The 14,472-nt window shown below is 32.8% G+C and overlaps 1 protein-coding gene across 1 annotated transcript; it reads left to right on the forward strand.

The window, feature by feature from the left end:
- Nucleotides 1-295: 295 nt before the first annotated feature.
- Nucleotides 296-8,551, forward strand: LOC132714438 (oxygen-dependent coproporphyrinogen-III oxidase-like; the record flags this gene model as incomplete). The annotated part of the gene is given in 10 exon segments (XM_060697327.1): nucleotides 296-334; nucleotides 336-371; nucleotides 1,283-1,401; nucleotides 1,617-1,683; nucleotides 2,517-2,642; nucleotides 3,470-3,581; nucleotides 5,109-5,188; nucleotides 6,478-6,557; nucleotides 6,865-6,994; nucleotides 7,585-8,551. Coding segments are annotated over 10 exon segments (876 nt in total), but the record flags the coding sequence as incomplete, so codon positions are not given.
- Between the last annotated feature and the right edge of the window lie 5,921 nt (nucleotides 8,552-14,472).

Below are 14,472 nucleotides of genomic sequence, written 5' to 3' on the forward strand. Positions count from 1 at the left end.
AAGAAGACCATTTGTGTTAAAAGTGTTTATACACTTCATTTTTGTGTCATTTTGCACACTGAAATTGACTTTTCTGGAGTAAAAAGAGAGAGCAAATGATCTGAAATTTTGCCACACAAGTTATTAGTTCAGACCTACATCAAATGGTACAAAAAAATCTTGATAAAAGTTTCCAGTCCTGTCTTATTCAGTATACCTCAATGGCTCTTAAAGACTTGTACAGCTTCAAGGATATCACATTTTTAGTAACTCAGGGAAGATTTTTGTCATGGTGCATGTATTTTTTGTTTTGCAGGCAGAATTTTGCAAAGCCCTAGAAGCTGAGGAGGGTGGTAAAAAAATTCATAGTTGATAAATGGCAAAGAAAAGAGGTAGTTAAATTTTGATACAATATTTCCATTTTATTTATTAAAAAAGCAAAGTGTATAATTCTGTTTTGTTTTATCAGCATGTGTCAGCATGTGTCAGCAATACATTATTTTACAGAACCATTTTTGTTTTCATTTGTCAAGAACTTAAGTTATCTCCCTTTTGCAGAAGTTCTATTTTTGAGTCCATTGCACAACTATCGGTATAAGCAAAGCTAAATTTTTTGTTCAGTATATATACTTACAAACGGCAAGAGTACTCATGTCAAGGCTTTTTTTCACAGGTTGGGGGAAACAGCCCTGCCCTTAATTTTGGGGTAAAATTACACGGTATATAATTACAAAAGGGGAATGAAAAACTGGATGTAAATTCAATTTTTGAGAAAAACTGCATGATTTTAAAGAATTTTTCTATCCGGAAGCAGCCCTATGACAGCCCCTGCTAAAGAAGGTAAAAAAGCCCTGCTTGTGGTAGCATGGCTGAGTGGTTAACATAATGGACTAGTGGTCTAAGCATTTATTCTGGCCACATTGGTTCATTATGGGAAAGCTGTTGTTTCCTTCAGCAAGAATCTGTATACTCATTGTGTAGTACTTGTTCATTCTAGAAACAGATTCACGTTTATAGCCTCCTACACCATCAAACCAAATTAAATTCTGTATTAACTTAAAGTACTCACTTTTCTATTTATAATCTATTACCAGTTGGTGTTGTGTATTGGGCTTGTCCTAATTTTACCTTTGAACTGTCTTTTGTTGAGAAAACAAAGTACTACTATCCAGCAGTTGAATGTAAAGAGTATGGTAAAACTGTACAAATTTGCTGACTGGCCTGGCTGTTCAGTAATTGCATAGGCAAGCCATTAGGTGTTAGAAAAGTTCAGTTGACCTTGAACTTTGACCTTTCATTACAGGGAGGTGGAGGTATCACCTGTGTGATGCAGGATGGTGAAGTGTTTGAGAAGGCAGGGGTTAACATTTCTGTTGTCATGGGCAACCTTCCGCCAGCGGCTGTACAACAAATGAAGTCAAGGTCAGTTCATTTTGCATTTATGTAAAATAGCATAGATATTCTACGTTCAACAGTTACATCTTTGTAGAATCAACCATAAAATTATCAAAACAACATAATTTTTACTGGTAATAAATTTTGTTAATAAAACTTTATATGCACTTCAAAACAATGAAAACGCCTAATAAATAGTCTTGTTTTTATTTACTTTAAATGATATGAATTTTATATTTCAGAGGGAAAAGCCTAGAAGGAAAGACTCTGCCATTCTTTGCTACTGGAGTGAGCTCAGTAATACATCCTGTAAGTGAACAATATTGCCTGCTCTGCTGGCTTTACTCAATAGAGAGGGTATTGGATTTGTAATCCAGGGTCACTGGTTTGATCCATGGGGTGACATGAAATTTCTCCATGATAGTCTGTCTCAGATACTTACATTTGTAGTCCAATGATCATTTTCTCTCACAGCTGATTTATAAGTCATGTGGGGTGAGTTGGTGGTCACTTAGGGAGAAGTTAGTAATTTCTGGTTACAAAAGTAGTTGTCGAAAATAAATAATAAGCCTTTGCCACCAGTTTAGATGGATTTTTAATATAATTCATATTTCTTTATCATTCTTTGCAGAGTTTTACATTTTAAGTCCTTAAACTTGATCTATGTAAGAATTTCAATTTTTATGTTTTTAGGCTTTTTATTCTCAGTGGAGTGCCTTTAAAACAAAATTCAAAGGTGCAAATTTCAGACTAGCACCAGCTTAAAGCAATACAAATTTAGATTTTTGAAGCAGCCAATATTTGTTTCCCTTATTGCATGCATCAATTAGTACTGGTAATTGTCCAATGAAAAACGAGTTAATGCTGACAGCAATCTTTGTATAATCCAATGATGATGTGTTATGTCATATATCCAGTAACGCTGATCAGGTTATATATCCAATCATTGGACAGATATAATCACATAATTGACATTTCTTTAACATACAGGGAGAAAATAACAAAAATAACAGAAATTTGATTTTATTGCAACAAAATTGCTATTTCTATGTATTTTGAGAGACATGAATATGCAAGATGTAAAGGTACAGGTAAATTTTCATATTTTGTATTATAGCAGAATTGTATTTGTCGTTTTTTAGAAAAATCCCAATGTTCCAACCATACATTTCAACTACCGTTATTTTGAAGTAACAGATGAAACTGGAATGAAACACTGGTGGTTTGGTGGAGGCACTGATCTTACACCATACTTTCTTGATGAAGAGGTAATTAACTCAACTTTTTATATGATCATTGGACTTGCTGGTGGCATGGCTGAGTGGTCAACATGTCATACTGATAATCTAAGGATAGCTGGCCATGTGGGTTCAAACCCCACCAGGAGCAAGCCGTTTTTACACTCATTGTTCGGTCATGTTTGGTTCCAGGAACAGATTAGAGAATGTGTCTGTAAGTTCAATCAGACTTAAAATCAAAAACAAACAGTAAAGAGTCTGGTTAGATGTAAATTCGCCAGTTTGTTATCTGGTGGTAAAGGTGCATTTCACAAAGGATGTATTACCTCCCCTGGCTGCCATTTTAAGGGTCATTTCCAATATAACTCATGCAAGTTCATGGGCGGTGAAAAACAGCCTGTGGAGACAAGTGAATTTTTTTCAAAATCAACTTTATCATATCATATGAACAAGTAAACAATGATTAAAATAAAACAGACAAGTAAGTCAAAATTATTTTTTGCCGACCCTGTAGCTTGAGATAAGATTAAAATCTCTCACAATTTTATATAATAAAAACCTTTTTGATGCTATAAGTAATAGTTTCCTTCAAATATATAAAATGAATTTGCCGATCACCTTAATTAGCTGTTTGTATTGCTTCAATTATATAAAATATTGAACCTAAAAATGCAACGGAGTTAAATATTGTAATAATTAGGAAGTATCTAATATATACAAATCATTATTGCGACTGTAAAGAGAGTCACCTGTCTAAACAAGTGGCTATGTACTTTTTAAAAAATGTCTTTTTCCTGAACTTCAATCTACATTTATATTTTATAAATAGACTTGTCAAATTTTTTACTTTACTTCAGGATATTACACATTTCCATAAGACCTTGAAGACTGCCTGCGATAAACATGACAAAAGCTATTATCCGAGGTTCAAGAAATGGTGCGATGATTATTTCTACATCAAACATAGAGGTTAGTAAATATGCTTCAAAATTTATTTTGTGTAATTCATAATGTAATTCATTTATTTAGAAACTTATGTGATTTGGAGTTCTGTTCGAGATGTTGAATGCATGATATGAGCCGCGTCACGACAAAACCAACATAGTGGGTTTGCGACCAGCATGGATCCAGACCAGCCTGCGCATCCGCACAGTCTGATCAGGATCCATGCTGTTCGCTATCAGTTACTCTACTTGTTATAGGGTTTGTAAGCGAACAGCATGGATCCTGATCAAACTGCGCAGATGCTCAGGCTGGTCTGGATCCATGCTGGTCGCAAACCCATTATGTTGGTTTTGTCATGGAGCGGCTCATATGAAGGAGCTGTTCAGCTAGTTTGTGGAAGTTGATGATTCAACACAGAGACTTTTCTTCCAACAACCTCTTTAATTGGAAGAAGCCTGATATTGGGGAGTGCACTGGATCCCTAATATTGAGATCTAATGTTCAAATTATATTTGAGGTTAAATCCCCCTTTGGCTTCCTCAACCGCACAGGTGTTTTTATTGGATAAGATGACATGAAAGAATTATCTAGCACAATTTTTTAAAGGGCTAGGACTAAATCCCTAAAAATGGTGTTACATTATATTTTATGAAATAACGAATATATCTGTAGAAAATATGATTATTTTTCGCCCAAAATAGTACAAAAAGTCTTTATTGTATAACATAAGATTCTTTGAGATACAAATTTACATTTTTCCCCCTTTTAAAGTTACCTAACTATAATTATGCCTTATCATTTGTTTGTTTTAATATTTATCCTAAGAGTGTGAAGCAAAATGTTGATAAATGAAAGCATTTTGAATTAAGGTGCTTCTGTTGATCTACTGATTATAAAATTAATAGAGCCGTGTCACGACAAAACCAACATAATGGGTTTGCGACCAGCATGGATCCAGACCAGCCTGCGCATCCGAGCAGTCTGATCAGGATCCATGCTGTTTGCTATCAGTTTCTCTACTTGTTATAGGGTTTGTAAACGAACAGCATGGATCCTGATCAGACTGCGCGGATGCGCAGGCTGGTCTGGATCCATGCTGGTCGCAAACCCATTATGTTGGTTTTGTCGTGACACGGCTCAAATAGAAAAAAAACGAACAAACAACTAGCAATACTGGCTAGCTGCAGCATCTGTAAAGTTTCATAATTCCACTCAAGCATTTTTCAGCCATGAAAAGTTTATGCATAGAATCAAAAACTTCATTAGATTCATTCCTTCCCAGGAAGAACTTTTAATGAAATAAGAATGTATTATAAATATACACGAGATATTAACATTTTGATACTGGTATTATTGAACTTTTCTTAAGTACAATTTCATCTATGATTATTTTTTTCATATTTATGTAAATTTTGAGGTGCAGATGTTTGAGTATTGTTTACATTTTCAGTTTCACTGTGTTGGGCGAGTTTCAAGGCATTTATTTTGACTACGGAAATTTTATATTTTAATCTGTCTTAACCTTGCGTATTATAGTATGACATGTTACAGGTCAGTCTCGTGGTGTTGGTGGTATTTTCTTTGATGATTTGGACGACGGCTCTGCTGAAAAAACTTTTAAATTTGTTTCTGTAAGTTTGATTTATGTCTTGTTAAATATTTCCATCTTATTGAAGATATCAGTTAAGAAACTTCTTTTTTGTCAAACATCTTCCCTGACAAAACTTATGTAATTATTTATCATGAAATAAAAATGTATTAACCAAAGAAACATTTTGCAGATACATGTACTATAGTACTATACATGTATTGCATCTACGTCAATATCACATAAATTCGATGTGCTAATTTGCATACGTAGCTTTACCTATAAACATTGCGGATTGACCTAATTGTTATTGACTTTTATCATTGACTACACTTTGATAGATATGTGTACTTTAAGAAAAGGTACAGCAGCAAATGCTTGTAGAATTAATCAGTGAAACTTAGTCCTTTTCATTCTTAGAAACATAAGGAAATATTAAATATTGTAGCACCATCCTATATACATATAAGATACAAAAAATGTATATGAAGCTTACACATTTTATGGACTAAAATATTCAAGTTGAGGTAAAATGGAATTATTCCAACCTCAAACCAACATTATAATTAGAAATACCATAAAAAAAATAGGTACATTATAGATATTTTAATTTTGGTAGTTAAGATAATGGTACTGCAGATGGGATGGATATACCCGTCTTGCAAGCAGCAGCAGAAAATGAAAAAAATATTAACCCTGTTTGCTGCAAATAATTCTGCTAGTACAACTAATTCAGATCAAGATTAGCCAGTATTTGAGCCGTCTGATCATGGTCTGTTAGTACTTATTTTGAAATTTTCCTCAAATATGATGAGTGCTGTTTTTTTTCCAAATCAAAAGATAGACAGGTCCATATATGATATTTACCATGGTAAGGACTAATTCATACATCGTATATGTTAGTAGTGATATAAAGTGCTCCCAATCAAGTTTAAAGCAGCATGCCTCAAGATTCATGCTAATTTTCATGAAAATTTAAAAATGAATTTAAAAGAAAATTATGAACATATAAAGTAATTCACACGCTGCAAATGGCCCTTGCAATCCACGTTAATTACCAAAAATAGAGGCATAGATCTACATCTCTGCCAAAAAGAGGTCAAAATATGCTAAAAAATATCCTTAACTGCATTAGAAACTCAGTAGAATTATGGTGAGTGATGCTGCAAAATCAATCATTAATCGTACATAACATGTAAATCACGGCTCGTGAAAATATGTGGCATTTTATCATGTTTCGTGAAAATATGTTCCATATTTCACTCAAACGAAAAAATATCCTCTTAATATTTGATTAATATTTGTTTATTTGTAAAAGTATTATATTTACAGACCTGTGCATCATCAGTCATGCCTTCATACATTCCATTGGTGAAGAAAAATAAAAATAAAGGTTACTCCTACAAGAATAGGTAAGGCTTGCTGACCAAATGAATCCACAATATTCACCTTTAATATTTATATTTCATTATTTAAGAAAATACAAATATGGTGGATCAAATAGATGCTGACATTAGGCTCAGTGATCCTTAAACTTAGCTGTCAATCTTGATTATGGATGGTACATGCTAGATCTACTACCAAGATTTCTGATATAATGCATAGAGGGACAGAGACCATAGAGAACCATTTTGAAGTGAAAACGTGCCAAATATTGAAAAGTTAATTAATAATGCTCAGTATAGAAGAAAACTGGTAAACTTTTATTTTTTACTGCAGGAGATGGCAGCTTCTTCGCAGAGGTTATTACGCAGAGTTCAACTTGGTGTATGACAGGGGAACGAAGTTCGGACTTCAGACGCCTGGTGCGAGAATAGAAAGTATTATGATGTCTCTACCACTGAATGCTGTAAGTTAAAGTCTGGACATTATATAAGAAGTTTATAATCCAGAAATACCCATGTTGCTGTGACAATGTGGTGGAAGACTTTAAAATGTTCAGTACTATCTTTAGTTCATTGCTGATAATGTAGAAAAGTTGGCATTTTTAATTGTTGCAAAAAACCACAGAGAATTACTGATAACGGATATAAAACATTAATAAGGAAATTGGGGTTGCTTAGTCAAATTTGAATTTTGATACATTGCAACTGTCTTTTCCCATGGTATATGTTGTGGAAATATCTGCACGTATTTGCATGTTTGACTCACAAAGTCTGATACACAATAATGTAAAATATACATGCAGCAGAAAATTTCATAAGGCTTCACCGCTTCACCATTTTCCTCCTGAAACTGTTCTTAAGGTTATGCTTGATGACTTATCCAAGCTCAGTTCTCTTAAACAGCATAATGTGTTCTGTAAAAGAAAGAGTAATGTGTCTTTAAAAAAAAAAAGAAATAAGAAAAAAAAATATGACTATAAAAATTACTATGACCTGTAAGGAAACATTGTGTTGAATTTCTCTATACACAGTTTATATCTATATTGTATTTCAGAGTTGGGAATACTGTCATAAGATAGAACCAGGATCCCCTGAACAGAAGTTAACAGACGTTCTAAAGAACCCAAAGGACTGGGTTTGAACCAAAAGTGTTCATTACACAACAGCATTTACCTTGCATTTAAAACTGCCATGATTATATACAAATTTTCCTTTTATTTTCTTCTTTTTTTATTATATATTATGGAAGTCTCAGTCATTTATAATAGATTTATAAAAAAAATAATGATATAATAATTACATGCTAATAAGAAAATATTAAACAATTTAAACAGCCAAAAGGAGGTAGGAATAATTTACTGTAGCTGTTGAAAGTGTTTTTCTTATCAGCATCTGATTTACTTAGTCGTTGACCTAATTATCAAGATGGGCAAGAGGTATGTTATCAAAAAAGGTGTGACTTTAAATGATAAACAGGTCATAGAAACAGTTTCCTGGAAAAAGTCAGAAATTTTCAAATTTAGAACATCTAATTGGCTAAAGAAGTAGGACTGTAGGACAGAGAGGTGATTTAGTCAGTTATGTTAGATTATATCTTAAGACACACTGTATTTTTTGAGAGAATTTTTGATTTGTTGATATAAACAAGATACCAAGAGATTCAGTCTTATTTGAATATTTTTTACATAGGACAAATAAATCAAAAACTAACAAAAATTTTAAATATCAAATACATGCTTTGGTTTATCAGCCTCATTTGTTGATACATGATTATATTTTTACATGAATATTTGAAGCAAACTGTTTGTTATTTGGCTAAATTTGCATATGACTCGAATTTTCTCTTTTCTGATTCATATTCACCTGTTAGTTGTATTCTGGTCTTAAATCTATTTTTGCTTAAATTTTTCTGAAATCCTCTTTAAACTTTTCCCCTTTAATTGGTGCAGGCATTTATTGTCCCTATTTATCCATATCAGTTTTTTAAATATGATAAAAAGATGTAAATTAATTTTTTCTTCTTTAATTACAGTTAGGTTTTTCATGTTATGTTTTGTATTAGGCATACAGTATAAATTTTTAGGGGTCATAGTACAATGTCCTCCGTACTTTTGACAAGGTATTTATTGGCAGCATGTCATTCTCATTACTACTATTGCCCCTTTTACCTAATTTAAGCATGACATCAAAAGTTTCCAAGTGAATGGAATGACAGTTAAAAGATTTAGTGCCATACTGTTATACTTGAACTGTAAGGTTTTTTGAGTCATGACAATATTTCATTGAACTCTTTATATATGACATCTTAATGTGTTTTTTTTGTTTACTCAGGTTCCCACTTGTGCATGAAATACAAATGCAATGCATGGAGGGGCACTTGAGGTCTTCCTCCACCAGTAATGCTGGAAAGTGGCCATATGACCTTTATAGTTTATGTGTGACTTAAAAACTCAGGATAAGAATGTTAAAAAATAAATATGTGGTCTTTTTTCTTCATTAAATGATTTATTATGATGTAATATCGATATATAAGGCTGTTATATTGCAAAGATATACTGCATATATATAGTATTTACATACTTTATTTACTTAATTTATTATTTGTTTTGTCTGTAGTAATAGTTTCATTAGTTTTTGGTGTCTAAAGGTGCTAATTGTACTACTCGATGAGATATTGTGCTATTTAGTGTATGGGCATTATCTCCTCTCTTTTAAAAGCGAGATTTTGACCTTGTACAAAAATATCTCAGAATTTGCTTTGGCATGTTAATATATTTTGACTAGCGCACCTTCAAGCCTTCTGTACTTATCTGGAAGTTGTGTACTTTTCCATTCAAGAGCAAATATCAAAGTGGTTCATGTAAGCTCCAAACTTTCATCATACTTCACTCAAGTTATAATCAGACTCAAACAGATATTTTTAATCTTGGAGATTTTTTTTGATTTTTTTTTTTGTCCTTCTCCTCTATTTATGTAAAAGGTAATTATGGATAAAAGCACCAAATGCCGTATGCTAAATTCATTACATTTTATTTTCTACATGTACATGTGACATTAATATGCAATTTGAATGTATATGATAAATATGTGAATTTGTTATATTGTAATTTTGTTATAAAGTATTATTTAAGTAAAAGGCATTATTCTCCTGACACTGACTAAATATGACCGTGATGACAGGTTATTTATAATTATATAAATATCTATGTGAACTGTTTTTGTTAAAGGCAATTTATCTTCATGCATAATATGAAAGTTGTATGCTACAGTTTCATATAGACATATAGGCAGAATGAAAATAGAATAGAATTTGTCAAAACTTTTTGCACGATATTAAAATATGATAACAGAAACATTTTAAGTGAAAAATGAGGGGTTAACAAACTCGTTTTTCAAGTTATCTGCCCTTAAATTTTGATTTTAATATACAGTTTTCATTCTGCCTGTATGTCCCTATGTAACAGTAGCTTATGCCTTTTATATGTATCATAATTGTATATATTACATAGATTTACTTTGGTAATTTTTAGGAAAGGAATGTGATAAGAATATATGAGATAAATACACTTCACATCCTTTCCATGTTAGACTAAGCACTCAATCACAACATTATACAGTTATTGACTATTGAGCCACTGAATATGATGTTATATTCACCCGTAGATGACATATTGACCGAGGCGATATAAACAGATATTCTGTCCCCGTAGCCTTTCTGAGACGCTGTTCGAATATTGTCGCGGGCATGAAGCGGTGACAGTGTGATGGCGTCACTATGTACCTATCTTCCCTTGGCGTTGTTATGCGCGGTCTCCCTGCTAGGTCGATCATTAACGCTGCCTGTCTGTCGTACACGCTGTCGCAGATGATAAATAGTCTGTTCATTGCAACCAAAAAGTCATGCGATGTCAGAAGCCAAGCACCTCCTTCCAGCAATCCCAACGCGATATTCCTATCATTTACTGGCAAGCCAGGACGGCGCCTCATGTTATCCAACTCTGATTTTACACTGGTTTATTTAACTGACCACAATAAACAATCGATACTACACAATGTATGACAAAATGACCATGTGGCATACCCGAGCACGTGCACCTCATGCTTTTCAAAATATTGGCCGATACGGTACAACGATTTTAGAGATGGTGTTAAAATCGTTACATACATAGCCGCCAAGTATTACCCTGGACGTATATGAAGTTTAACAGTGATATATGTCATATTGTCAATTTGTTTAGAATTTTATTAAAATGTATGAAGAAGACCAAATTTAAGAAACTTCAAATATAACAAACCAGTGATTATAATGTATAGTAGGGTATGATAAGAAATGTATCTTTGAGGGTTGAGAGTTTCCTCATTATCATTGACATATGTGACATACTATATGATTTGAAATTTGTATACAAGTTTCGAAAAAGTAAAGATAAGGCTGAAAACGATGCGATAGAATGATCTGGTGTCAGACTGAAAATTAAACGTGTTGTTTTTTTATAAAATATTTTAACATTATAAGATGAAAAATGAGTAGGGAAAAAGAAATAAGTTGCTTTTATTTTGTAATTTGTTTCAAGAAAACGTCCTATCACGTGACTATAGCAAAATGTATGTGGCCTAATATTTATAGGGAGTGTCGACCGGCCAATAATTTAGTGAGAGCTGCCGACCTTGAGGGCTGTCTTATTGCCCTCGTCGGCGACAGACTCTTCTTCTGAGGAGGAAAGTGCCAGTGATCGGCTTGCTCTTGTTGACATCCGGCTGATGCTAGGTCTGTGTGACGACATTCAGCTTCTATTTCGTTCAGCATCTGCCTGTCGGTATCACACCTTGTTTCGAACTTTTCCCGGAACCGCTGTTCGCCTGCCTCGTCTTTTCGTTGCTTACATTCAGTTCTACAAATTATCAAAGAAAATTGTGTCAATGGAATGTTTATCAATGTCGTTGAATGATGTAGATTATAAAGATATATTTATGTGATATGAATGATGTAATATCTGATGTGATGTAAATGATATAATATCTAGTGTCATCTACGTAAATGATATATGTCTGTTGTGATATTTTTTGTAAATGATATTTATCATATGGAAAATGTATAATGATTAAGCGGATGAAATGTGATATTTTCTTATCTTAACATCAGGTGTTCGCAAACACCATTCTTTTGAAGATAAATTATGAAATTATTTATACATGTATATGTAATCCAATTGTTGTGAGACAACATTACTGAACTACTTTTTTCTCTGATGCTCTCTTGCTAATACTTTCTTTTTAGATAGCTCCTCACTTCTCTTTGCCTCGGCTTTCTCTTGTCGAGTGTCACATCCTAGGCGTATCTGTAAAATGTTGACAGTAAAATAAAACACAAAATAAACTATAAGGCAAAATCAAACTTTCCTTTCAAAATTCGCAATTTTGCCTAAATTGTTTATAGTTATTGTAATAATAACAACATATAAAAGTCCGTAGAAAAATTTCTTAGACTTCTATTCCTTACTTGCCATACAGTGCCGTTCTTTGTCTTGTGAATTTACAGTTATTTTATAAGCAATATTAAGCTTCATCATATATTCGTCAATATCTCATCATATTTCGTTTTTTCCGTTACTTATCTAGCGTCGATGGATTCAATACAATGAAATATGCTTAAATTTCTGCGATTTGTAGCATTGTCTGCCGGATTCCAATGTTGCATTTAAAATGGGATTTATACTTTCAGGCCCGTCAGCTTTCTTAATTGGCGGCAAAATTGGCTTAATTACTATTGGTTTACAATCCATTTCAATGGCAAAGGACTCTCCGCCACGTGATTTCCTATGCTCATATTGAACTAAAATATTAGATAGAAATAGTATTGCCACTGCCTTATCTGAATAAATAGTTTCAAAATAAAACCATTCTTGTCTTCTCAGTACACTGTCGAATATTTTGCGTTTTTTCTCTTTCAGTAAAAGTTAACGATGATAACCTTAGTAGAAGAAAACATTATTTATATAATATTTTTAACTGTCACAAATGTGAGCAAGGTGTGTTTGTGTACTAAGTGTAATTCTTACCTAGCGTTGGTGTGGGAACGCAGCTAGCTATAGCCTTCCTTTTCTTTTCACGGCGTTTCTCCTTCCTTTTAGCAATCCAAGTTGAAATGAAACCAAAACACCTTGGGAGCTTCCTCTTCTTCTTTTTCTTGTCATTTCCTTTGTCAGATTCTTTAGAAGTGGTTTTAATATTTTCCTTTTCTTCTTTTACCACGTGGTCTTTTTTATAAGTGTCTTTCCTTCATAAAAGAGGAATTCCAAGGGATATTGTATTACAAATGTACTGTCGCTTTCATTAAAGTATTCAAACATATACAATAAAAAATCAACAAAACAAATCACGTGTTCCTCGATATTGTTAATCCTTCATATGAAAAGAATCGAATGAAATCCGGAATATTTAAGTATTTATATAATGGACAAAAAGCTATTGGACAAAAAAAAAAAAAAACTAATGCAAGAACATGACCCGTCATCTGGTAAACAAACAAAGAACAAATTAGATACTTTGAATTTGCAGAGTATCTTAATACACTTATGTTGTTTTGATATAGGTTTGATGATTGCACATTTGAACTTTATTTTAAAAAGACATAACCCACTAATGTACCTATAATATTGAAATAAAAGCATTAGTTAGGATATTTCCATACAAAATGTTATCCTTATGTTGTGACATACGTATTCTCATGTTTTGGTAGTAATAAGTACTTATTATGCCAAGAACACGGAGAACTCTTAATAGAATTAACTCAAAAGTTACCTTATTTTCCGCCTCATTTTTAATTTTCGTGTTTGTACTTTGCACTCCTTTTTTGGTTGATACTACCGTTGATTCCTCTTTCTCATCCAAAACTTATATCATCTGTCAATTCTTCTGTTTCCTTCTTTGGTGTATTTGTTGGCTTTTGTTCCAGCTCTTCTAATTTTTCATCGCATAAGTCAGAAAATCGTCGCGATATTTCTCCTCTGCAGCCCTTGGTAAACTCTGTTCCCGCGTAAACTTAAATTGAACTTCTTTAAATGCTCTGTCAGAAGGAATAGAACGACTTCGGGACTTTGGCAAAAAGTTGACTTCTTTTATTTTTCGTTAAGTGACGTCATCATACTGTTGCAAAACATTCGTGACACCTTTGACGTTTCTTTCGATTCACATTTTATGAAATCAGTTTTGTATTAACGGCAATTTGACATATCTATAAATGAGAATCGTGTTTTAAAACCACTAGGGTTAGTATTGTTTGTTGCCGTTTGTAGATTAAAGTTTACGAGTAAAAATCGCATTTCATCCGTTGTTCATCTGTTCGTTCGTCCTTCAGTCATTTCTTTATCAATTTCATGTCATCGCATACACACTGACGAGAGTAACGAGAATTGTTCCACAACGAAAGCGCAAGAATGTTTTTCTACGAAAAAAAAAAAACAAACAAGATAAAAACAAGCCAAATACATACTATATTTTCATTTCAAATCTTAAGCATCCGGAGATACACATCATTTGACAGAGACACACATTTAGCTTAATAAAGGCTGTAATTAGTAACTGACTTTTGATATTTGCAAAAGATGATTTTGAATGAGTGTATATGTGAAATGTCTTTTTTTGTCTCCAATTATGGAGGAGAACTGTGTTCAAATTGTTTCTTTTTATTAATTCAATTACATATGCATTATTGTTTGAAGTATTTATTCAAGAAAATCATACTTGTATAGTTTATGTGTTATAAATTAAGAATAAAGTATTGCTTCGACCTGAGTATTTATTTGTGCATGTTCCTAAACGAAAATGAAATCTGTGAGAGTGTTGCTCAAAGAGGGCGAGCATGTTTAGCACAGAATAACATATTATATACTTTAATTGCTGTTGTTACCTGTTGAAGCGCGCCTTTCATCAGGTTTAATTA

Source organism: Ruditapes philippinarum, unplaced genomic scaffold, assembly GCF_026571515.1.
Source record: "Ruditapes philippinarum isolate M1 unplaced genomic scaffold, ASM2657151v2 ctg5618_1_1_1_1, whole genome shotgun sequence".
NCBI classification, from domain to species: Eukaryota; Metazoa; Mollusca; class Bivalvia; order Venerida; family Veneridae; genus Ruditapes; species Ruditapes philippinarum.